We start from the raw sequence: 22,350 nt of genomic DNA, 5'->3' as shown, positions 1-22,350 counted from the left end.
AAGACATTTTAGACAGCACAGTGGCACAAAAGTCGCAAAAAGTGATGTGTGTGATTGACGGGTCATATGGAGGCAACCAGCTCTGCCATGAAGTCATAAGAATGGGTGTGTATGGAGGTGGAGGACTACATAAATGTAGACTTGTAAAAATTCTTCTAAAGCCTGACATAGTATCTGTTTCACTTGAAGGAAGCTATATTGGATATCTTTCCCAGTCATGACAAAAGTAGAAGCATTTTTAAAATGGGCACTATATAACAGGTTACTACTACTGATGCTTTGCAGTGGTCCTACTAATTTATCTTACCAACACTGGAAACACTGGTACTATGTAAAAAGTTTATTTTAACAACATTAAAACATTTTGCACCTGGATCCAGTCAGATTCCACTTGACCCCCATAGCATGACATGATGAAATGCAGTGGGCGAAACTGTTTATGAAAACTTTATGAAAATCTTTATGATGGATGACAAAGCATTTCACAGCAGAAAGGCACAGACCTGTCTCGCTGGGACACCCAGCCAAGCTAAATAAGGCAAAAAGTAATTTCACAAAATCTTTGAACACCCAACTTTGCACTAAATGTTCTTCTCCACAACTTCACAGACCTTCAGAGAGGAAAAAACCTGCAGGGATTTCCTGCAGGTCAAGTCAATGCTAGTGTTGACTGCAGAACTGAGGATGCTAGCAAGCCTACAGTTACCAGCGTAGATGCCAGTAGCTACAGGACTGGAGATGAGCTGCAACCAGCACCGAGAGGACAAACTTTGAACATGTCTGCTCTCACGCCCTGCGGGAAGGGCTGACCACAGTCGCCACCTTTCAGCCATTCACAGAGACTCTACTGACAATAGCAAAACTCTGAAACCGTTGACTTTAGCACAGTTAAGATAGATAACCACAGGCCGATGCTGTTTGTTGGGACTCTGGACCGAAAAGTTAGACTTCTCGGCCTCATGATGGTGGTGCTCAGGTTAGGTGTATTTCTCCTTAGTTCTGCACAGACGCAGAGCCGTGCTTAACTGGTCACAACAGAAAATAAACGTTGTACTTGATGGGTAGACTGCAGTGTTTGAACTGCAGTATTGTGCACTACATATGCCTCAATGTGAGAAGCAAGCCTACAACAAATGAGCTTTAAAATCCAGCATTTAGAGGAGTTTTTCCATGCTGGTTTTTCAACATGTGAGTTTATACATCACTACCACAAATGGAGGAAGGTGGTGGGCAGTGTAGGAGCACGTGAATGGAAAACACAAGTGTTCCACCTGCAAACTCTGCACACTGGCTTACACAACACCTGCCTCTTATCACACCCAACCAGAGCCGAGTTACACACAATGAGTTGCTGCAGCCACAGATTTAGTCAATTAATCAAACACAGACTACATCTTAATTATTACTTATCCATTACAAGCCTAGCCAGGTCCATAAAACCCTGTTCCCCTGAGCATGGCCAAACACCAGCTTTCAACAACACCTCAAGTCTAGATTGAATTTGAATTTCTTGACACCTACTGATCTCCTCATTCCCAAAATGAAGAACCACATAACAAAACATGAAACATGCCTTAATAAATGTTCTTCCTTAGTCACCTTTTCTAAGGTGAAATCCCTGGTAGTATTTTTGTGGTTTTTACTCACGTTCATTTAATTAACCCAGATCTTGTTGGGTTTTTTTTGTTTGTTTGAAATAAAATTTAAAAGTCCAACATCAACACTGTCTGTTATATTTGCCAAACTGAATACGTTCCCATAAACCTATTTGAAATGCAACGAAGCTGTTTTCAACCCTGCAATATTTCCATTGGCCACTGAGGGGCATAATACCGAGATTCCTGTTTCTTCCATTTGCTGAAGTTGCCAAAGTGTCCCTTTATTTTAAACCAAAGAGCCGAACTAATTCATTTAAAACATTGCTCGCTTATTACATGTTTCCCTTATGTGCAATGAGATGAGAAAGGGAGTTCAACCTTCATCATTAAACAAAACTAACAATGCATCCACGTCCCCGTTACATTGTGAAACGCTTCAAATCACGAAGATTCCTCCGGCCGCTTACTAAAATGCGCCGTTCGGCCGACGGATGTTTGCATATTAAAGGCAGTAATGAAACGGTGATACGTCGAGGCACGGTAAAGTACTTTAAAGCAGTCTGCATTCAGACACACTAGACACGGATCACACTTCACACAGACCCGTCTAGGAGAACATGGATCATACTGAAGGCTTATGTGTTTGCATGTAATTAAAACAATGAAAAGAAAATACGATAACGATTTCAGATCATTTCAAATAGCGTTCAAGTGGTAAATCTGTGTGAGTGTAAGAAGAGTCTCCACTAATATGCTGATTTCAGTAAAACAAAACTGCATTAGTGGGGGGGGGGGGGTGTTCTGTTGTGGTTTTGTCTCTTTTTTTTCTTATTTGTTGGTTTATACCACGGTGGGATACTTGATCACCTTCTGTAATTTATTCTAATTCTACAAACCAGTACGAGGTTTTATTGTTTTATTGTCTCGGTTGAATGATTAAGATAGCATCTTAAAAATAAAACATTTAAAGTTTCCTAGATGTACAATACGCCAGAAAGCCGTTTAAAACAGCCATTGCGCAACATCCACTGCAACGTTTGATAATAAACATCTTAAGATATTTCGAACAAAAGTGACCCACTGTAAGCCAATAAGGGGTAACACCGTAACCGATCTGATCTGAAGCCGGTCCCATTTCCAAAAGCTCCAACCAAACCAGAGCTGGGGGTGGCGGACTTTTAGGGCGCAGAGCCAAAGGGGAGGAGAAGGTCGGGCAGCTCGTACCTATCGAGCTACCACGTCTACAGCCTGGAGAAGAGGCTCCAAGGGTAGGAAAGCGCCGTGACATCCCAGCCAAATCACGGAGATTTCAACGAACCTGTTATGAAAGGTAACCGGGACAAAGGAGACAAGAGAAGCGATCACTTTCCGGCCCCCGAAGAGCTTTTACCCACACTCATAGCCTCTTTAAAACATTTAATTTAACGCAGTGAGAATCCGAGCAAACTTTGCGTGTTTACAATCTCTTATTTTTTGTATTTTGATAGGGAATCTCTAATAAGCAGTTGAAGAAAACGGAGGTTGTAGGCGAAGCACTAACTGGAAACGATTTAGGCTGCATTATACGGTACGTGGGGATGTTCTGACAAACTAGGAGAAGTAAGAGTCGAACAAAAGAGTTCCTGAGCGCCTCGACGGACTGGGCTTTAGCCGAGGAGGTCTGGATCGGAGAATGGCGATGTGGCCCGATGTCCTGGAGCTTTTGCTCCTGCTCGCATGCTGGCTGTGCGTTCAAGGTGCGGCGTCCAGACAAGACATCAGGCCAGAGGTAAGACAGCCCCTGCCTTATCCATAAATATTTCACTTAAATAGACATTTTTTAAAAAGCTGCCCAAAACACTTCCGTCACTTTGTGAATAACGTCGCCAATGCATATGTAAGTGTTGCTGAAGACAACATCGAAGAAGCAACCAGATACACCTAGAAACAAAGATATGTTGCCTCAATGTCCTTTCCTTCTGTCACTCGTCGGGCGGTTATGAATTTGTCATCGGCGCCCAAATTCCGCCGAAAACAACAACAACAACAACAACAACAACAATAATAATAATAATAATAATAATAATCCCAGAGGTGAATGGAGTATTTTGTAAGGCTGTAGATGAGTGTGGCTAATTCAGCACCGTATGCCTTAGGTGTGGATTCAGCAGTGGCAGTATCGGTGTGCGTGAGAAAAGCGTGAGGAAAAATGCTGAGATGGCAGAACTGTCTGAAGGAGAGATAGAGTGCACGGGTGTGTACACGATCACGAGAGTGGACCCCCTCCCTCCTCTCTCGTTATTGAAGGATGCAATTATTGCCATCTGCTCTGAGTTATGGTCGCAAACACCAGAGGGGGTTTCAGCTGACTGGAAGGCTTTGCGGGAATGTGTCTGCAGCACTAAAGTCCAGGCTTATTATTTGGTCATTCATCTTAAGTCGCATTATTCATTAACTACACTGAAAATAACATGAACGTTACGTAGGTATAAGAGTGAAGAATGAGTGTCTGGCTCCCACCAACAGTTCCTTAATGTGTGGGAGATTAAAACATATTCTCCTGCCAAACACTACACAGGTTTCAACCTGTGGTCAATCTACAATAAATACCACATCATAAAACTAAGTTATTATTTTTACTTATGCACTTTTTAAAAATCTTATCATTAACATAAAAATTAAATGACTATATTAAATGTTGCTTTGTTTTCCCTTTATATTTATTTTTGCTTCTGTCATGTTGCCTGTTTGTAGTTGTTTCAAATGTTTGTAGTTAGCCATAGTGTACCAATGCATTTCAAAGCAGCTAATGCTCAGTTATGACAGAATGCAATAAGATCAAATGCAAACGAGCTCCAGTGTGCAGATGCACACTTTCCTCCTAAGTGCTTCACCACACCACATGCTGGATGAAAACCCAGCTGGAAGAGCAATAATCCCTGGTGGTGGTTCTGCACAGATGTTTACACATCTCGGTACTTTGTGGCAGTTGGTTGGTCCTTATGTCACTGGTACACCATGTCTGGTGAGCACTGTATTAGCCGCCTCTGTGGTCTGAGAATCTTGTAGGAGACACAGTGCATTGTTTCATTGCACTGCATGACCCCTGGTCTTTCACAGCTGGCCAAACCCATCCAGTGGTTAAGGAAGAAGTTGGCCAATCCCATACAGTGGTTAAGGAACAGGAAGCTGGTGGGGGGTTTTCCCTCCTGGCATTTTAACACCTGTATCCTGTGGGCAGATGTTAGACCATGACCGTAATTAGACTGTGGGTCAGATAGGGCAGGAAACAGAAAAGGGTGTATGTAGGGTGGTGTATTTCAGAGAGAAGTGACTTAGAGGAGGAGAAAGGAAGCTGTTGAACCAGGAAATGGACGCTGAGAGAACAGAAGTCATTGTATCCAAAGTATGATGTCATTTGAGAAACGAGGAGCAGATGAATGAAGAATGATGGAATCAGATGTAATATCCTGTCGTCAAACTTGTGCCATAAGATTCAGAAGTTGAATGAGATTTTGCCAAACAGTTGCTTATTTATGGTCATTCAGTTATTGGACGACTGCGTCGTTTTTGTTCATGGTTCTTATCATCACTTCATACAGAGAACGCTTTCATGAAATCACCTCAGAACCTGCAGTGCACCTCAGAATGGTTTTCACTGTCACGCTCCCTAGCTTGAACTCCATCCCCCAGCATCCAACTGTCGCTAGCTCCCCTGTCACTCAATCTGGATTCTCCAATCACAGCCTCACCAGCTCGGCATCCACGGACTGTTCATTGTTATCACCTGTTCTTCATTATTAACCAGTTTATTTAAACCATTCTATTTGCCTTTGTTCCTTGTGAAGTATTGCTATGACTGGCTCACGTGTACTGAGCGTTATCTTGGTTAGCCTCTGAGGGTTACGACCTGGTCTGTTTTTGGATATTAGTCTCTGCCTTTTCTTCACCTGGTTAGTTTGCCTTGTCAGACTGCTCTTTAGTTTTGTGTACTCTGGACTCTTCACTGGATTCATTTGTTGCATTACCCTGAACCTGGATTATCCTTTTATAAATAATGCTCTCATTTACTTAATCTCATTTACTCACATCTGAACGCGTCTGTCACCATGCTGGTCCGTGACATTCATTTTAATGTTAGTGTTTACTGCTCAGTACCAAGAAAAAAAAAATTATTTTTAGACAGACAAAAAATATTCTGAAAAAGGAGTTTCAGTTCTTGTCACCTCTAAACCGAGTGTTTGGAATGTTTCCTTTTGCCAGGGCAACAGTGCTGAGTGATCTGTAATGTCTGATTGTGTGAATGAAAAGCAAAGACCATTTGTTCATGCTGAATACAGTTCAGTCTATGCATGTTTGGACAGTGACAAGTTTCCATGTCTTGCTTCTGCACTCCAGTATGCTAAATTTGAAAAGAAACTATGAATACGAGGTCAAAGTGCAGACCTCTGTGGTATTTGTGGCATTTTTAAATTCAGGGTCATTTTGAAGCATTTAGTTTCAGTAACAGTTTCACATCAGAATTCATCTTGCGGTTGTTTCCACTAGTAGATTTCATCAGTAAAAACTAGGTCCCCTATTCTTGAAGCCTACCGGTGATTTGCCTTGTGTGGTGAACCCAGTGCGGTTTGCAGTGTATCCTTTTTGTGCTAGACTTTGACACATCTATGGCAACATCCTAGATAGACGTGTTGATATCTTCATGACTAAAAGCATTCTTCTGCTTTCAACCAGTGTAATCATCCGGACCCCTCATTATTACCAAAATCTCGACCACAATACCTCACTAAAACCATCATTGGTGTTTGTTACCAGTAAGCTCTATATTTGGTAAAAGCCCAATGTCATTTTACAACTTGATTTCTTCATTCTTCTGGAACGCAATCTGGAGTTTTGGTCTTGGTGACCCCAACATGAAATTAACATCCAGATGTGATCTTCAAAATGTTTCTCCAAATGTCATTGTTACTGTGTATTTGTTCTAAATACCCGAGCCGAGCAGGTTTATAATATCTCCAGCTGCTGTCAACCACTTACTTATTTCCTTAACAGCCATTGTATGTAGGCCTGTGTCATAGTATGTGACACAAAGGCAGGAATGTACACTCAGCAAACACTTCACTGTACTATTACGTAGTAGCGCAGCCGCACTAACACATTTCATTTTTTACCTCATCCTGTGACTAAGAAGGTTATTTTTTTCCTTTCTTCTTAATTCTAGCCTGCCAAAAACTAAGTAATGTAGGGCCAGGTACTAAAAAGTCCTGACTGATCGCTGCATAAATAACTGGAAATAGCTGGAAATCTCATACACGTTGCCTAGAAGGATGATTCAATTATATCGTATGCCCTCTTCCTCTGAAAGCACAACCACAAATATTCATGGAAAAAAAATGAAACATAATATCAATAATAAAAAAATGTTTTTAAAAAAATCTGGAGGTTTTTCTTATCACTCGCCCCATATTTATATTAACCTCATTTTTAAAATTCATCACTTTCATTTATATGTTTAAGAAGCTACGGCACTTCTCAGCGTATGGAAAAGAAATGTTGCAGTTCTGAGTCTGGCAAAACGAGGGGAGAAGGGAAAAGCTCAACTCCTCTGCTGCAAAACTGTATCTGATGGATGGAGAGTTTTAAGTTCAGTTATGATGAGTTCTGCTGTTACATCTGAACTAGGTACATTCTTGCATTTTCTCTGTGGGATTCAATGGTGCCCACCATAAACAGTCAGTCAAGAAGAGTTCGTAACACAAGAGCAGAAGTTTCTACTTCTTCCCATTTCTACGGTTTTCTGGATTTGCACAAAGAAAACTGCTGACTTGTATTGAAAACATTCACTTCCTTTCTTTATATATAAATCCGAAGGCTTCTTAGTGGTGATGCTCAGGAAATCACGGCTAGAAACATGAAATCTGAAGTCGAATCAGCGCTCCTTATCCTGGGATGTTTTTTTTATGCAAATGATCTTTGGTCTCTGCAGAGGCTGCCTTTGATGTTTAGGTTGAGTGGCAGACAAATGTTTCAGTTCTACCATTCTGCCTCACACAACTGCTGCTGATATGATGATGATAGGGGTCAGTATACATTTTCGATGCATTTGGGTAACTTTAGTAGCGGCACTATTTATTTATATGTTTTGTTTATTCTTTTTATTGGGTGGGGCTACTCTCGGATTGAATCGCCTCTCATCTGCATCTTGTTTCGTTCCGCTGGCCCAGATCAAGATGAGTAATTTTTCCCTTGCAGTTTGGTTGTGTTTCTGCCACCGTGTAGACATTAACTGACATGGACCAGTGGCGTGCATTAGTGGAGAGAGCCGTGCGAGGAGGTCGTGTGTTATGCAAGCCTCTCCATTTCTTTCTTTGAGAAAACAAATACACCGATACTTCAGATCATATTATAAATATTGGCTGAGGAAGACACTCTTCGTCTACGGTAACACAAGGATGTCTTCCGTCCAAACCCACACCTCACATGAATACCGCTAGGGCTTTTGGTATGCAATCTGCGAGTGGATATATTCCTCTGGGTAGCTAATAATACTGAATCTGAGGCAAAAAGTTGTCACGGACAGGCGCCTCCCGTGAGTCACGTGGGTTGACCAGCCACGTGTAGTGGGGGGATCTGTTTGTGGCCACACCTGCACCTTATTTTTCTATATGTATTTAAACCCGTATGGAAGTGTGCAGACTGTTGGTCATTGTGGATGTAACGTCTTGCTGTAATGTTCCTTTCGTCGTTGTTAAACGTATGCGTGTTTGTTGTGCTTGTTTCTGGGTTAAACTTTTCATGGGCTTACGTTTTAACGTGTTAACGTTTGTAATGCTTGTGAGTGCCGTTATCGTTCCATGTTTCTGTGTCAATAAATGTGCGTCCCAGTCGCTGGAGTCTGTGCATCCTGCCCTTCGCCTCGGGCCACCACGCGTTACAAAAGTAAATAATTACTGCAGAATATTTTACATAGTGAAATCTATAATTCCCAGTTACTTTGCCTTTTTAAACCCATTTTAGTTAGTGTAGGTGAGAGAGACCGGATAAAGACAGGACAAAAGGCTGAGAAATGACAGGGATTAAATTCTTGAGATATTACAGGGTATGACATTCCAGACACTCTAATTTAAGTATGTGTTTTTCTGGCTCAGCGATGTTCCATATTTATCTGGAATGATGCACCGTGCAAAAAAAAGCAGCCAATGGAAGGCCAGGATTAAAAATAGGCATAATTATTACAAATTCTAAATTGATGAAAGAGGCGAAGTTGAAAGCAGACTTTTTGCATATTACCAGACTGTATTTACGACATTTTATAAATGTCTGTATTTACGACATTTATACACCAACAGCCTGTTTCACATGTCTGCCACATGGGTACCACCCGTGTTGAGTTCTTTTTACACCAAATAAACAACCGATGTTACTGAGTCACTGCTTTACATGTTATACAAGTTTAATTAAAACTGCACATGGTGGTCATTTTGTATGTCAATTAAAGAAGATATGAGCTTTATTCAACACGGGGCGCATGAGCGACTGGTCGCTTTCCAACATTGCTGCAATCCTGTGAGATGCAAATACCATTATGGTCAGTTTGATAAGGGCAGTCTATGATCTGGAACTCGAGGCAGTTTATAGACACTGTGATGCCGGATATAGAATGGTACGCATATAGTGAGGTATGGCAATCAGTCTGCGTTTTAGAAACTGTGGGATTTTCCTGTAATCTTTACATGGGGATGAGTAATGCACACTCTAACCGAATACAAATAATTATTGAAATGAAAAACAAGAAATTATTTTATTTTTTGTTCATACTTCTAAATCAAATTTATAATATTAATAAATGAAAATGTAACGTGCTGGCCCGAGTGCCGAAAGGCGTGGAGCAGGACGCACATGGACGAACATTTATTTATATACAACACAGAGGACGAAAGTGGCACTGACATGTAAATGAACATAAGCACACTAAGCACTAATGACTTCTAACACTTAACACGATATTAAAGAAGCATAGTGAAGACTTGATACATATGGTTACAAACGACACGCTACAATGGTCACAGTGACCAACACACTGCACACATTGGCACAATGTGACTAACACAATGCAGGTGTGTGCAGGTGTGGTTATGAACAAAGATCCTCCTACTTCATGTGGCGGGCCAAACCACGTTACTCGCGGGAGGCGAGAAAATACCTTAACTTGTAAAGCTAACCTATAGTACAGCGTTGTAGGAACCTGGTTATAATAGATTTAGATGAATTTATCATGCTGCCACCTAGTACTTAATGCATATGTCATAATCAAGTTAAACTATAAACTAGGTGACAGCTTGTGAGAACCCAAACTTGTGTCTTTCACAAAAGCTGAAAGTACTGGTAAGAGGGACCAGAGGGACTAAAGACTTTGTAGGAGTGTGTCACTGTCTTATGGTGTATTATTATTTCTTATATCATCCAGTATTATTTTCTATGGAAGTGAACGTATCCAAATGTTTCTGCATTTCTCTGTGCGGTGCAGAGATGATGCTAAAGTAAAGATTCATGTTTAACTACGCAGGGTCGTGTGTGCTTCCACAGAGTTGTGTGCACATCAGTGCATAATTAGTTGTGTAATTACAGGGATTAAAAGAACACACACACATGCACCTAGTGAACTCTGCATAACAACACAGACTGTGCTGATGCCAAAGAATGTGTGTCATAAAAGAATGCCTAAGATATATTTACAAAGTTATCTGTAAAGGGTTTGGTGTATTTCATATTTAATAGACTATAATACATTATATAACATTCATTTAATGTGAGAAGCAACAGAGTGGGCAGTAATTAAAAAAAATAGCTGTTCATTAAAACTAAACAAGTATGTTTCATGTTTTCCTGTCAAAATAATAATCTGAAATAAAGACTATATGTATATCTCCTTGATAATGTTACTGAGGTTTATAAATAAAAAAGATAAAAAACATACTGCACTGCATGTATGATGTATGTTAAATATCATTAGCACAGTAATAACACACTAGCAATGGCACACAAACAGATTACCTGTAAAGACTAGAAAGCCCTAGAAAGCAGGTTTAGGGCGTTATAATGAAAGTAAAGAAGACTCCTTTATTGTTCCAGTTGTCTAAGTCATTCATTGAGTTTCCAGTCATTCCTAATCACTAATGATTATGATAAAACATGATGAAACGTATTTACATAATTAAACGTATTTACATAATTAAACGTATTTACATAATTAAGACAGTTTACCACACTACACTTTCCAGACAAAGAGAATGTAGATGTAGGTGCCATATATCCAACCATTTGTATGTGTTATCTGGGAAGAAAAATTGAAATAGACATTGAAACCGTTTTCTTTATTAACAATATTTAAAATACTGCAGTAAAAAAGCTTTGTTGATCTATAAAGGACATTTTTGTCACACCCCCTTTTGTTGTGCCAGCTCACACATGCTCTACAGGGTACTAATCACTTGCTCTTCCCACAGCCATTTAAAAAGCACACAGGACACTCCACCTGTCTTTGTGAACTCTTACAGTAGTGTTATGTTGCATCCCACAGCGTTTACTTACTGTGTGTCTGTATTCCCAGATCATTTTGTGTGTTTTTGTGTGACAGCTTGTGTAACAGTTATTCCATAAACACAAGATTTTGTTTTCTTCCTGTTCACTTTGGATCTCCCTCCGAATAACTGACTGTTGTTGATAAGACCAGGCTGTTTTTGTCAAAATATTGACAAAATAAGTTGCATGGAATACATGGCATGCATGAGTTGTCTCTGTAATAGATGCTTTGCTGCTCTGAGTCCATCAGCTGTGTATCTCTGTGTCTCTGTGTCTCCATGTCTCCACGTCTCCATGGTGCAGGCCTGGCTGCAGCAGTACGGTTACCTCCCTCCAGGGGACCTCCGAATGCAGGCGGCCCGCTCCCCTCAATCCATTTCCTCCGCCATCACAGCCATGCAGAGGTTTTATGGCCTGACCATCACCGGCAACCTAGACCCCGAGACCGTGAAGTGAGTCCATTGTCTGCCTAAAAGGTCACTTTCATATGTTTTGTCCAATATAAATGTACTTTTTTTGTAATGCTGGCTGCACAAAAACAAAACAAAACTTACAGTAAAAATACCTTGTGCTTTCGTTGTTGAGACAGAGTGGGAAAATTTACCATTGTGTCAGCACTTTGTTGTTCTCCAGTGCTTCTTGAAAGAAGCAGGCTATAGGAGAATGGAAATGAGTAAGAATCACTGAAGTGAAGTTTGCAGTGTGGTGGATGATCTCATGTGTTGAATGATGATTGCCAGGGCAATGGGGAGGCCCCGCTGTGGTGTTCCAGATAAGTTCGGTGCAGAACTGAAGAGCAACTTGAGAAAAAAAAGATACGCTATCCAGGGACTGAAGTGGGAAAAGAAGGACATCACATTCTGGTAGGAGACAAACGCATACAGGTGGCAAAGAAAAAGTGAAGAGTCAAATAGAATTTAGGTCATTTTAACCCTCACCAAACTGTGACAGTTTATCTCTGGTTGGTTGAATTAAAAAAAAAAAACTATTTGGAACTGGATTCAGCAAACCCTTTCTACACTGATGGAAAAGTCATCTCTGGCATACAGTATGATCCATTCCGTTTCAGGGCAGGTCTGGCAAGAATTTCTGTGTGACATGCCAGTAATGTAAATCACTTTCTGCTCCCACTGCTTCTTTAATTTTCTTCCCCCTGCCTTCTCTATATCTCTCTTTTTCCTACATCCACTTTCCCTGATTGGCTTCTCCAATGCATCTTTTCCTCACTTCCTTTCAGCATACAGAACTACACCCCCAAGGTCGGGGAATACGAGACGCAGGAAGCCATTCGCAGAGCCTTCAAAGTGTGGGAGAGTGTAACCCCTTTGCGATTCCGCGAGATCCCTTACAGTTACATAAAGGACAGGACATCAGCTTTTGCGGACATCATGCTCTTCTTCGCTGAAGGTTTCCATGATGATGCCAGCCCGTTTGATGGGGAGGGAGGGTTCCTGGCACACGCCTACTTTCCTGGCAATGGCATAGGAGGAGATACACACTTTGATGCAGCAGAGCCATGGACAATTAGCAACCAAGATCTGATGGGTAAAAAGTATTCCAATGCTGAACCTATGCTAAACAAAACTCCTTACACTCAGTCTTCAGAATAGTTCAAGTTTATCAATATTCTCTAGACCTTTCCTTTTCTTCTAGACATTCGTTCTTCATGTGAGAAACTCCTGAGTTAGCTGTTGTTTTGTTTAACGACATGCACAGAATTTGGTTGCTATAAGTTTAAAATGAGTTTTGATTTTTTTGGTCAAATGCTTAGTTTAAGAGTTACACACAGGGCTGGGTCATAGACCTCCACAGGGTGTAATACCAGGGCACCATTTTGGCGTCATCTATAACTCCAAAAAAATTTTTTTTGAGGCTTAATGTCAGCATATTGTTTTAAGAAGTGCGCACAGGGTTCAGAGCAGTTCTCATGTGTTTGACATAATGTGCTTCTCGTGGAGTTTCCCTTGTCTGGACCTGCTTATGTAAAGAAAACATGGCGAGTCTCAGCAAGACCTTTACATACAAAAGTGTGCACTGAATACTTTGGGTGTGGCCCTTTAAAAGAACATTAAGATTTAATGCCTTTGGGAAGTGTTACTGTTTGGTCCAGCAGCTCCTGATAGACCTTAAAAAATCTTGATTTGCACAATATCATAATTGTATGCCATTGTTATATGTGCGGCCCTTTAGGGTCTCAAGTAGAAAGTACAACTGTAATGTTTTCTTTATATACTTTTAGGGAACGATGTCTTTCTGGTGGCTGTGCATGAGCTGGGTCACGCTCTGGGAATGGAGCACTCGGACGACCCGTCTGCCATAATGGCTCCTTTCTACCAGTGGATGGACACTGAGAACTTCGAGCTTCCTGAAGATGATCGCCGTGGCATTCAGAAGCTCTACGGTACAGCACAAGAAATTTAAGTTTGAGCAGCAAAGAACCGAGCAGCAGGCCTTCGTGTGATAAAGGATATCTGGGTAAAAGTTCCGTTTGCCACGCACAAGTAATGAGCCCCGTGTAAGCACGAATTGTGTGCTCTGCCTCTCTGTTTTGTAGGTTACGATTCTGGCAGCCGCCCTCAACCCCCTGCTACCCCGCGAAACCCTTACAATACCCCTCGGCCCCGCCCCACACACCCCCCACACAAGCCTGGAGTGCCCCGCTACACCCCCGATATCTGCGAAGGCAACTTTGACACCATTGCCATTTTCAGAGGAGAAATGTTTATCTTCAAGGTATTTAAAGAAACTTTGTGCAATCACAAATTAAAAGTGTGAGCATTAAAGGATTAATGTTTTTTAATCCAAAACTTATTATGATCGCTTGCCAAAGCTAACCTGCTGTTCTTTTACCTCTCATTATTATTATTGCTATGATTTATTTTGTTATATGATTATTATTGAACTTTTTGGAATGTTGGCTCTCTGACAGTAACCAGATCCATCAAACTTTTATTCTGTACCCAGTTAAACTGCTTTGTGTTTATTAGAGAAGTACTGTACTCACCACACTCTTTATCATCACTCTGTCTGCTCATTTTTCACCCCTTTGCGGAACATTTTCTTTTTCAACCAGCACCTGTTTAGACAACTTTCATGTTAACCCATGAGACTTGTTGAAGAGGGTCTGAGTACTGGTGCAGATGACCCTGCTCTTCATCCCTCTGTCTGTGTGTGCATGCTTTAGCTCTTGTTCGTCATCCATTGCCTGACTGACTTGTGGGGTTAACGTTAAACACAGTGACAAGCCGCCATTCTCAGTACTAAAGCAGGCTGCCACATTGGTCCTGTGTGCTGCACAGATGATAGTGAGTGGCAATTTTAGCAAGTTATGGCTTCACAAAAGAGCAAACGTGTTTAACATTCGTCTGTAAACCACGTGTGGCAGGATAAGTGGTTCTGGCGCGTCCGCAATCAGCGGGTCATGGAAAACTACCCAATGCCGATTGGTCATTTCTGGAGAGGCCTGCCAACGTCGATTAACACAGCCTTTGAGAGAGAGGACGGTCGATTCGTCTTTTTCAAAGGTAAGAGCTGCTTTTAAGACTTCATCTTTAAAAAAAACTATTCAGAAAGATGAACAGACTCAGTGACAGTTCTATACGTTCTTTTGTTCACACCAATGGATATAATTTCTTGTTTCTCAGGGGACAGGCACTGGGTGTTCACGGAATCCATTTTGGAACCGGGCTACCCAAAGACCCTGAGAGAGATGGGTAATGCTCTGCCCAAGGACAAAATAGACGCCGCACTTCTTTACACTCCTACAGGCTACACCTACTTCTTCAGAGGGAACAAGTAGGTGGCTGTCTTCTGTGTGTCCAGATGTGAAGGATGGTTTTGGTTTAGTACAAAGAGAATGACATGCTTTCTTCCCTCAGATACTATCGCTATAATGAGGCGTCCCGGTCAGTGGACCCAGACTACCCTAAACCTATCAGCAAGTGGCAGGGCATCCCTGATAACATCAAAGCAGCCTTCATGAGCCGAGACCAAAGTAAGGATCCTGGTTTTTTAATTGTGTTGTTTTTATGGTTGTTTACATTAAACCCTTTATTAGCTACCTAAAAATTAAGAAACATGCTCTGGTTATGGAGTTGGAAAATATTTTGCTTAGACGTAGTGAAGCTGCTACATACATTTGTGATTAGAGGTCATTTGAAGCTGTTTTGGGGTTGCAAAGTGGGATTGGTGCTTTGCTTAGTGACACAGTAGCAGTGCTGACTTCTGAGCATGAAGCTCTTTGATTTAAGGGTACATGGTTAATAGTTTTCACCAGCGATCCGGCAGTCCCGACTAACCACCAAAGAGTAGAACCTTCAGTCATCTTGTTACCAAGTGACAAGTTGAGATGTCCAGTCCAGACATTTCTTTTCCTGTATTTGCCTCTCAACCAAAATTTAAGATCTAAACATTTTAAGTGAGTTATTTTTTTCTTCACTGATCTACAAAGCCTTGTGCACCATGTAAAAACAAAACCATTTAAAGAGAAAAAAACTTGTTCAGCCCGTCCTGAACAATAATAAATTATTTCTGGTCTGTATTTGGCATGTGAAGAAGTTTAACCACAGATTCAGGCTGACTATACAAGCAGCTAGAACATCTGCAATAGGGTTATGTCAATCAGACTGAGTTTTATCTGCTAGGTATGTTATGCATATGAGGAATTTGTGTTGTTGGGTGCACATAACAAACGCTGGACTACTTACATGTACAGTCATGCTCTCAGTATCAAGTAAAATGTCCAAACATTAGTTCATTGTCATGGGGTTGGCTGAGTCACAGCCATATTGCAAGTAATAAATTGTCATGTGGAGACTGGAAGCATTCTCTGGAAATGCCTCATTTATTCATATGACGTTAAACTCATTTTAAGTTTCTCATTGGACCCGTAGAGACAAGACTGCCGCATACATAATTGATTGAGTTGTGTCATCAAACCACATTAGGCTTCTATTTGGTATGTTCCTTCAAAAACCTTGTGTGTGTTTTTGAAGCTTTAAATATTACCATTACCATACCAAATAATAGGACAGGTATGAGAACGCAGCCTTTAACAATGACAGCACATGTTTTGCTATTGGCTATACTGAAAGGATACTGAAAAGGTGTGATACGTTTTTCAGTATTTAATTAAGCCTCCCCAAACTCCCCCCAACCCGAAGGGTCTGACAGTTACCTGATAAGATGGAGTGGATATACAGAGCAGAGATGTGTCCTCTGTGTAGGCAGAGCGGTAGACTATGGACTACCTCCATGAAGCAAACATCCAATAGAACAGAGAAAAGGACAACTAAACTGGCATATACCACCTTATCACTCCTCCCCTGGAAACCACGCGGACTGTGTTTAACACAGCTTGAGTTAGGTTTGAGTTCAACTCAGAAAGATATGCCTCGTGGACAAATTACAAAGACTTTGTGCGACCACAATATAAGATTTTTCAAAAACTACAAGCATGATTAGCTACTAATAATATCACAAACAGAAGCATAGGAATTATTTCATTTTATAATGCATGTATAAAAGAATTTTAATAGACTTTAGGAGTGTTGTGTGAATTGAAACGCAGCACTAAGCTAATGAGCCAAAATTCCTACCTTGTGGCTAGTTAACTGTGAAAAGGAGAGGACCTGCAGCTCATAGATGCTTTCATGGTTCTGAACAACACCGTGATCCACGTACAGAACCGAATCCTAAATATGTCATCTCTGACTTTTATAACCCCAGGCTACACATACTTCTACAAAGCCAATAAGTACTGGAAGTTCAATAACCAGCTGTTGAGAGTGGACCCCGGTTACCCCAAGTCCGCCCTCAAAGACTGGATTGGATGTCCCGATGAGGACCCCAAGCCAGGTGGAGGCGGGACGGGAGGAGGCCGGGGCAGCGATGGCACAGACAGCGACGTGGACGAGCGCGTGGAAGAGGAAGACAAGGTGAAGGAGGAGACGGAGGTGATCATCATCAAGGTGGACAACGCTCCCGGGGGCGGAGGCGTCGGGGCCGCCGCGGTGGTGGCGCCGCTCTTGCTGCTGGCTTGCGTGATCTGCACGCTTGCGGCGCTCCTCTTCTTCCGCAGGTATGGCACCCCACGCCGCCTCCTCTACTGCCAGCGCTCCCTACTGGACAAAGTCTGAAGAGCAGAGCCGAGGATTGGAGGGAGGAGGAGTGAGGAGGACAGGTGAGGAGAGGAGGATGAAGATGGGGTGGGCGGAGAAAGTGTAGTACAGCCGTATTCAGGCATTTCAGGAGAGAACGTCGGAAGCTCTAAGTTCTAAGTTAGGCCATGGCATTCCGAATGCAAGGACCGACGATTATTGGCAGAAAACGCGATTTTAACTCTCTCGTGTGTTATCTTATAATTGCATTGCTTGAATACAGTGAACTTTGTAATAAGACTCTTTATGTTTGTATTTTGGATTTAAACAATTTGAAGTATAGGGGGAACACAAGATAAAGTGGAACTAACAACAACATTTTCCATTACAATATTACTCATTAGAACATGTCTTATAAATACATACAACCCACCTCTGTGCCTCAGGTGCAGGCAGTCCTGCACTTTGGTGATTTTCCGGTACACACACCCGAGTCTACGCCGCAGTTACTTTAGTAGGTGTGTTGAGATGTGTGTGAGAGGAGTTGGGTTTGGGACACGTGTCGGACGTTCTAGTCTGATGATGGAAATGCAACTGAACAACTGACTTTTGTAAATCTCAGCCATGTGAAGCAGGAAATTCCTTAAAGATCCTTGGATCTTTCAAAATTTGAATCCCCAAGGTTTATGTTCCCTTAAAAGGATGGGCAAGGAAGTGTTTTTATAGTCCTTTTTTGGAACTCATGCACCAGGCAGCCACCCCGGCACTTAAAAATAAAATCTAGAGAAACTGATGAGCCACTGATGTGAGCTGATAATACTTTAGCAAGAGAGCCTGCATTTCCCTCTGGGTTCTCCGGTTTCCCTTGGAGTGGCCAAGCTAAGGTGATCTGATATAGACAAGGTGAGCTTTAGGGACCACAAACCGATATCTAACCTCTAAGCATTTCATTTGTGCAACAAAGCCAAAAAATTATATTTTGCACTGACTTAATAAATTGACAATGTTTATTGCAGACATACGTTCATCCATATAATTTATGAATATAATGAATGTGAATGTGTGAAGTTCACTACCGTCATAAAACACAAACACTCACTGTTAACAGCACACTAGATTGTGATTCAGATCTAAAGACAGCATGTCACTGGTCTACGATTCCATTTAGTGAGCCATTTCCCCATATCTCTCACCAAGTTCAATTCAGGTCGTGCATATGTGGGGAGGATTTCAGTACCTGATATACCCACATCACAAAAATGTTTTACAAGTCATTATAGTCATATGATTACTTACAATGTTTATAAGACATGTTATAATTGTAATGTTAACTGTTACATTTTTGTTAGATACACACCCAGTAGTGTTTATTTAGTGCCACTCAAAAATGGTTTTTTTGCAAGATACATGCTAATGTGTGAACTTAGATATTTTAATTTTTTTAACTTCAGCCAGTTTTGTAAAAAAAAAAAAAGAAAAAAAGCACACAGTATTCTGATTCTTTTTCTTTGCTCTTCCAAAATGCCTTCCGTCCCCTCTCGTGGATGCGCTCGTACTCCTGGTGTAGCCTCCGACGCCAGCTCAACGCTGTTTGTTAGCCTTTTTTATAATGTCTTCTTTAAAAATAATGTCTAATAGTGTCTTATAATGTGATTGTCGTCATCAGTCTTGTATTACTGTACACTCGAGCTTCTACTTGCACCAGATGGGTAAAGTGTAGCGATCTACTGCTGAACAGGGGACATTCCACCTCTCCTTGGATTTGGCTGATTCCAGTCCTCTTGTGAGACCACTTTCCCCACATCTTCTCGTGTCTCATTCTAACAAAAGCACAAAGCATGCAGGGCCAGCGTTCGTCTCCCTGCCTCATGCCAAACTTCTGTTCATCATACTACGGCCTCTGTTCGCCCGCATTAGTCGTGTTTGGCTTTGTCTCTTCAGTAATATCCCCCATTATACTGTATCTTAGTTTGTTATTATAATTGATAATGATGCCATTATTATGATGATGGTTGCTATCATTGTTTCATTGTTGTTGCTGTTCATGAAAAGAATGTTTTGTTATTAACATGCTCATTCAGTTGTCCTGCTGGACAGGCAAAAAAACTAAATAAAGTGGCCTTAATTCTGAGAAAGGGTGGGTTTGTACTCTGATTTTGAGAAAGTAAATAAATTGAAGATAAACTCATTTTCATTTCACTGTTTCTGTTTATAGTTCAAATTCACCAGGTGGTATTGTTGGGCTTTGGGCCATTTCATAAAATAAAAGCAGGCAGTGGTGGAGGTATTTGACTTGGAATCGGAAGGTAATCAAGCCCCACCACTGCCAAGTTGCCACTGTTGGGCCCCTGAGCAAGACCCTTAACCCTCAATTACTCAAGTTGTACTCAGTCATAATTGTAAGTTGCTTTGGATAAAAGTGTCAGATAATGGTAAACCAAATTTATTTAAAAAAAAAACAAAACAAACAATGGAAATGATAATATTCTAATGATAACGATCATTATCTAAATTTCTAAGTTACATACCTGTTCGTTGTGTCTGTGCACTATGCCTTTTCGACTCAAATAAGAAATAAAGGTTTTTATACAGTTCATTTGTTCTGAGGCTGTTTTATCAAAAATGGAAATTACATGTCAAAGGTAATGAAACTGTAATGTAAGTGGACTGTTAGTCACTTTGGATGACTGCTAAAGCAGTCTAGGTTTGGAGATGTCAAAGCCTGTGTTCTAAGGTTGTTTGGCGAGTTGCAGCAGGGACCGGTACTGAAGACATTTTGGGTGAGGAGACTACTGATAAGGAGGAATAAGTTGTTCACTACACACTTAGTTATCTAATGAGTTCAGCATTAATTGTGATGCCAAAAATACCTAATTGTTCTCTTCCCTAATTATAACAACTCCAGTTAAATCACTCCAGCTGTGATTTGTAGCCTTGTGGCTAAATTATTTGCTTGTGAATTGTTCCTGTGAGCAATAATGGGGTTAAATGATAGGGCTGTAATGCTGGTTAAACGGTAATCAACCAAGAGACTTTAACGACATTCCATAAGATCCATGGAGAGAGAATGAACTGCCATACGCATCCTGCATGCCTGTAGGAAAGTAATGCACAGGACCTTAATGGACCTAATATTTAATCTGCTTTACACATGGGCCACGCACCTAGAGCTCATTTCCTCTCCTACTAAGTATTTGGTATCTGGCCCCATGTTTTCCATTGCTTGGGTTAGTAATGCGACTCCATTGGAATGGTAAAGCAACTTTCTTGTGTGTCATCTTTTCCATAGGCTCCTTCGGCCTCCTCTCTCACCCCAGTGGCGCCCTGCCTCTTTAGCTCCGTCCTTCACGGCCCAAAACGCTTTTGCAATTCATTACTCCACAAATTGTTACTTCAGTTCCTCTGCATCTATAAACTATAACAGATAACACTTACCAAACGCACACACTTTTCACCTGTCTCAGAGAGCAACAAGACAGTTTTCTCAAGCACCTCCCTCACTGGCACGAGAAGGTACGTCGGAAAAAAAAAAAAAAGATTAGTAAAGCTGGGAAAGATGAGAATTGTGCAAGTCTCTTGGTATTGAGCAATGAGATGTGGCTCTCAGAATGTGTATGCGCACAAATAAACCTCATTTTCAGATACTGACAGAGACAAAATTATTAATGGCAATTATTACAAATGTTCTTACTGTTGCTCGCTTTGTAATCAGTTTTCCTCTATCCAAGACTTATGGCACTTTACAGGCGGTGAAATGAATGTCTGATGACAGACGTTATAACCACAGTAAGACACTTCAGAAGAACCTTGTTCAGCAGTGTATTTTCCAAATCTTTGAAGGAATGAGCTATGAATGTTCCTAGCTAGAGTATGTTACGCAATAAGTAGCACTGACATTTGAAAAATAAATAACTCGTTTTCAGATTCTGAACATCTGTTTTAGGTTTATATTCTCAACAATAGCCAAAGACATTTTACCCAAACTGGGGTAGAACAAAAAGTTAAATCTATTGTGTGTAAAGCTTCATTGTTATTGAATAAAATGTACACAAATCTTTGTAGCTTAAAGACAACAGAATCTATGCACATTGGTGCCTGTGTAGGTTGAGGTGTGGCAGAGAGTACGTTCTGAGAAGTGTTTTGCTTAGAGAGAGTCACAAGGCTGTTGGGAGGAGCAGCGGGGAGAAGACACATCTGGAGGCCAGCGATCACGTGCAACTCCAACAACAACATCTGGAATAATAACTCCTCAGTGCCAAGGCAAGGCAGTGGTGGAGATACAGAGCAGAGTTTATCTACATGTTTACCACTAGCTCCATACAAGAAATAATGGCAGGTCACAACCAACTGGTAGAATAACTGCCCACACTGCAAGCCAAAGTCTTCTCACATAATTTGTGTATGCACACGAGCTCTCATGACGTGGTGTGCGACCTTTTCTAATAGACTGCCCCAGTTTTGCATGCATACGTCAGTCAGTTTTACAGGTGCATGCCCAGGTACCTGTAGTTCTCCACTATTACCGTCAGGACAGAGTGAAGGTTGGCAGTGTCTTAGTGGATGGTACTGAAGTTAGTTACTATATATGACAGCCAATCACTCTTCGATAAGAGAAATATTTTCACTCTTGGCTACCTGTATACCAAAATCTATTGTCATACAATAATCATATATATATATATATATATATATATATAAAAAAAAAAAAAAGGTTATGATGTAAAAAAACAATGAAATGCATGGTTTGACTTGACCACAAAAACTAATCGCATTCAGTCACTAATTTTAATCTGCTCAAATTAATTAATACCAATTTGTCATTGCTATACCTATTCAAACTTGGCTAAGTTTTTTTTTAAGATTTGATCAAGTTTCATTTTGAGATGAACAAAGCTATTTTGGGCGAAGAGGCAAGATTTCCATTCTGTCATGATCAAGCTTACTTTTCTAAAATACGTGGACTTGGTCCATTTAAGGATGTTACTGTTAGTTCTTATACAAATGATGTAAGCAACTAGCAATAGAGTTTCTGAGAACAGCTGATGTGAGGAAGATCACAAACCAGACAGGAAAGAGACTGCCCCAACCTCAGA

General features: G+C 41.0%; 1 protein-coding gene across 1 annotated transcript; it reads left to right on the top strand.

Moving 5' to 3' along the window:
• The first annotated feature begins 2,792 nt into the window (after window positions 1–2,792).
• mmp14b (matrix metallopeptidase 14b (membrane-inserted)) lies at window positions 2,793–19,445 on the top strand. The gene is made up of 11 exons (XM_027028739.2): window positions 2,793–2,928; window positions 3,086–3,366; window positions 11,463–11,611; window positions 11,900–12,022; window positions 12,397–12,704; window positions 13,399–13,560; window positions 13,714–13,892; window positions 14,545–14,683; window positions 14,804–14,954; window positions 15,038–15,153; window positions 16,887–19,445. The coding sequence occupies exons 2-11, from the start codon at window positions 3,271–3,273 to the stop codon at window positions 17,294–17,296; spliced, it is 1,833 nt and encodes a 610-aa protein (XP_026884540.1). The 5' UTR covers window positions 2,793–2,928; window positions 3,086–3,270; the 3' UTR covers window positions 17,297–19,445.
• The last annotated feature ends 2,905 nt before the right edge of the window (window positions 19,446–22,350 follow it).

Source organism: Electrophorus electricus, chromosome 18 (assembly GCF_013358815.1).
Source record: "Electrophorus electricus isolate fEleEle1 chromosome 18, fEleEle1.pri, whole genome shotgun sequence".
Taxonomy (NCBI): domain Eukaryota; kingdom Metazoa; phylum Chordata; class Actinopteri; order Gymnotiformes; family Gymnotidae; genus Electrophorus; species Electrophorus electricus.
Note: the sequence above shows the minus strand (reverse complement) of the source record. Positions and strands in the feature narration are given on the sequence as shown.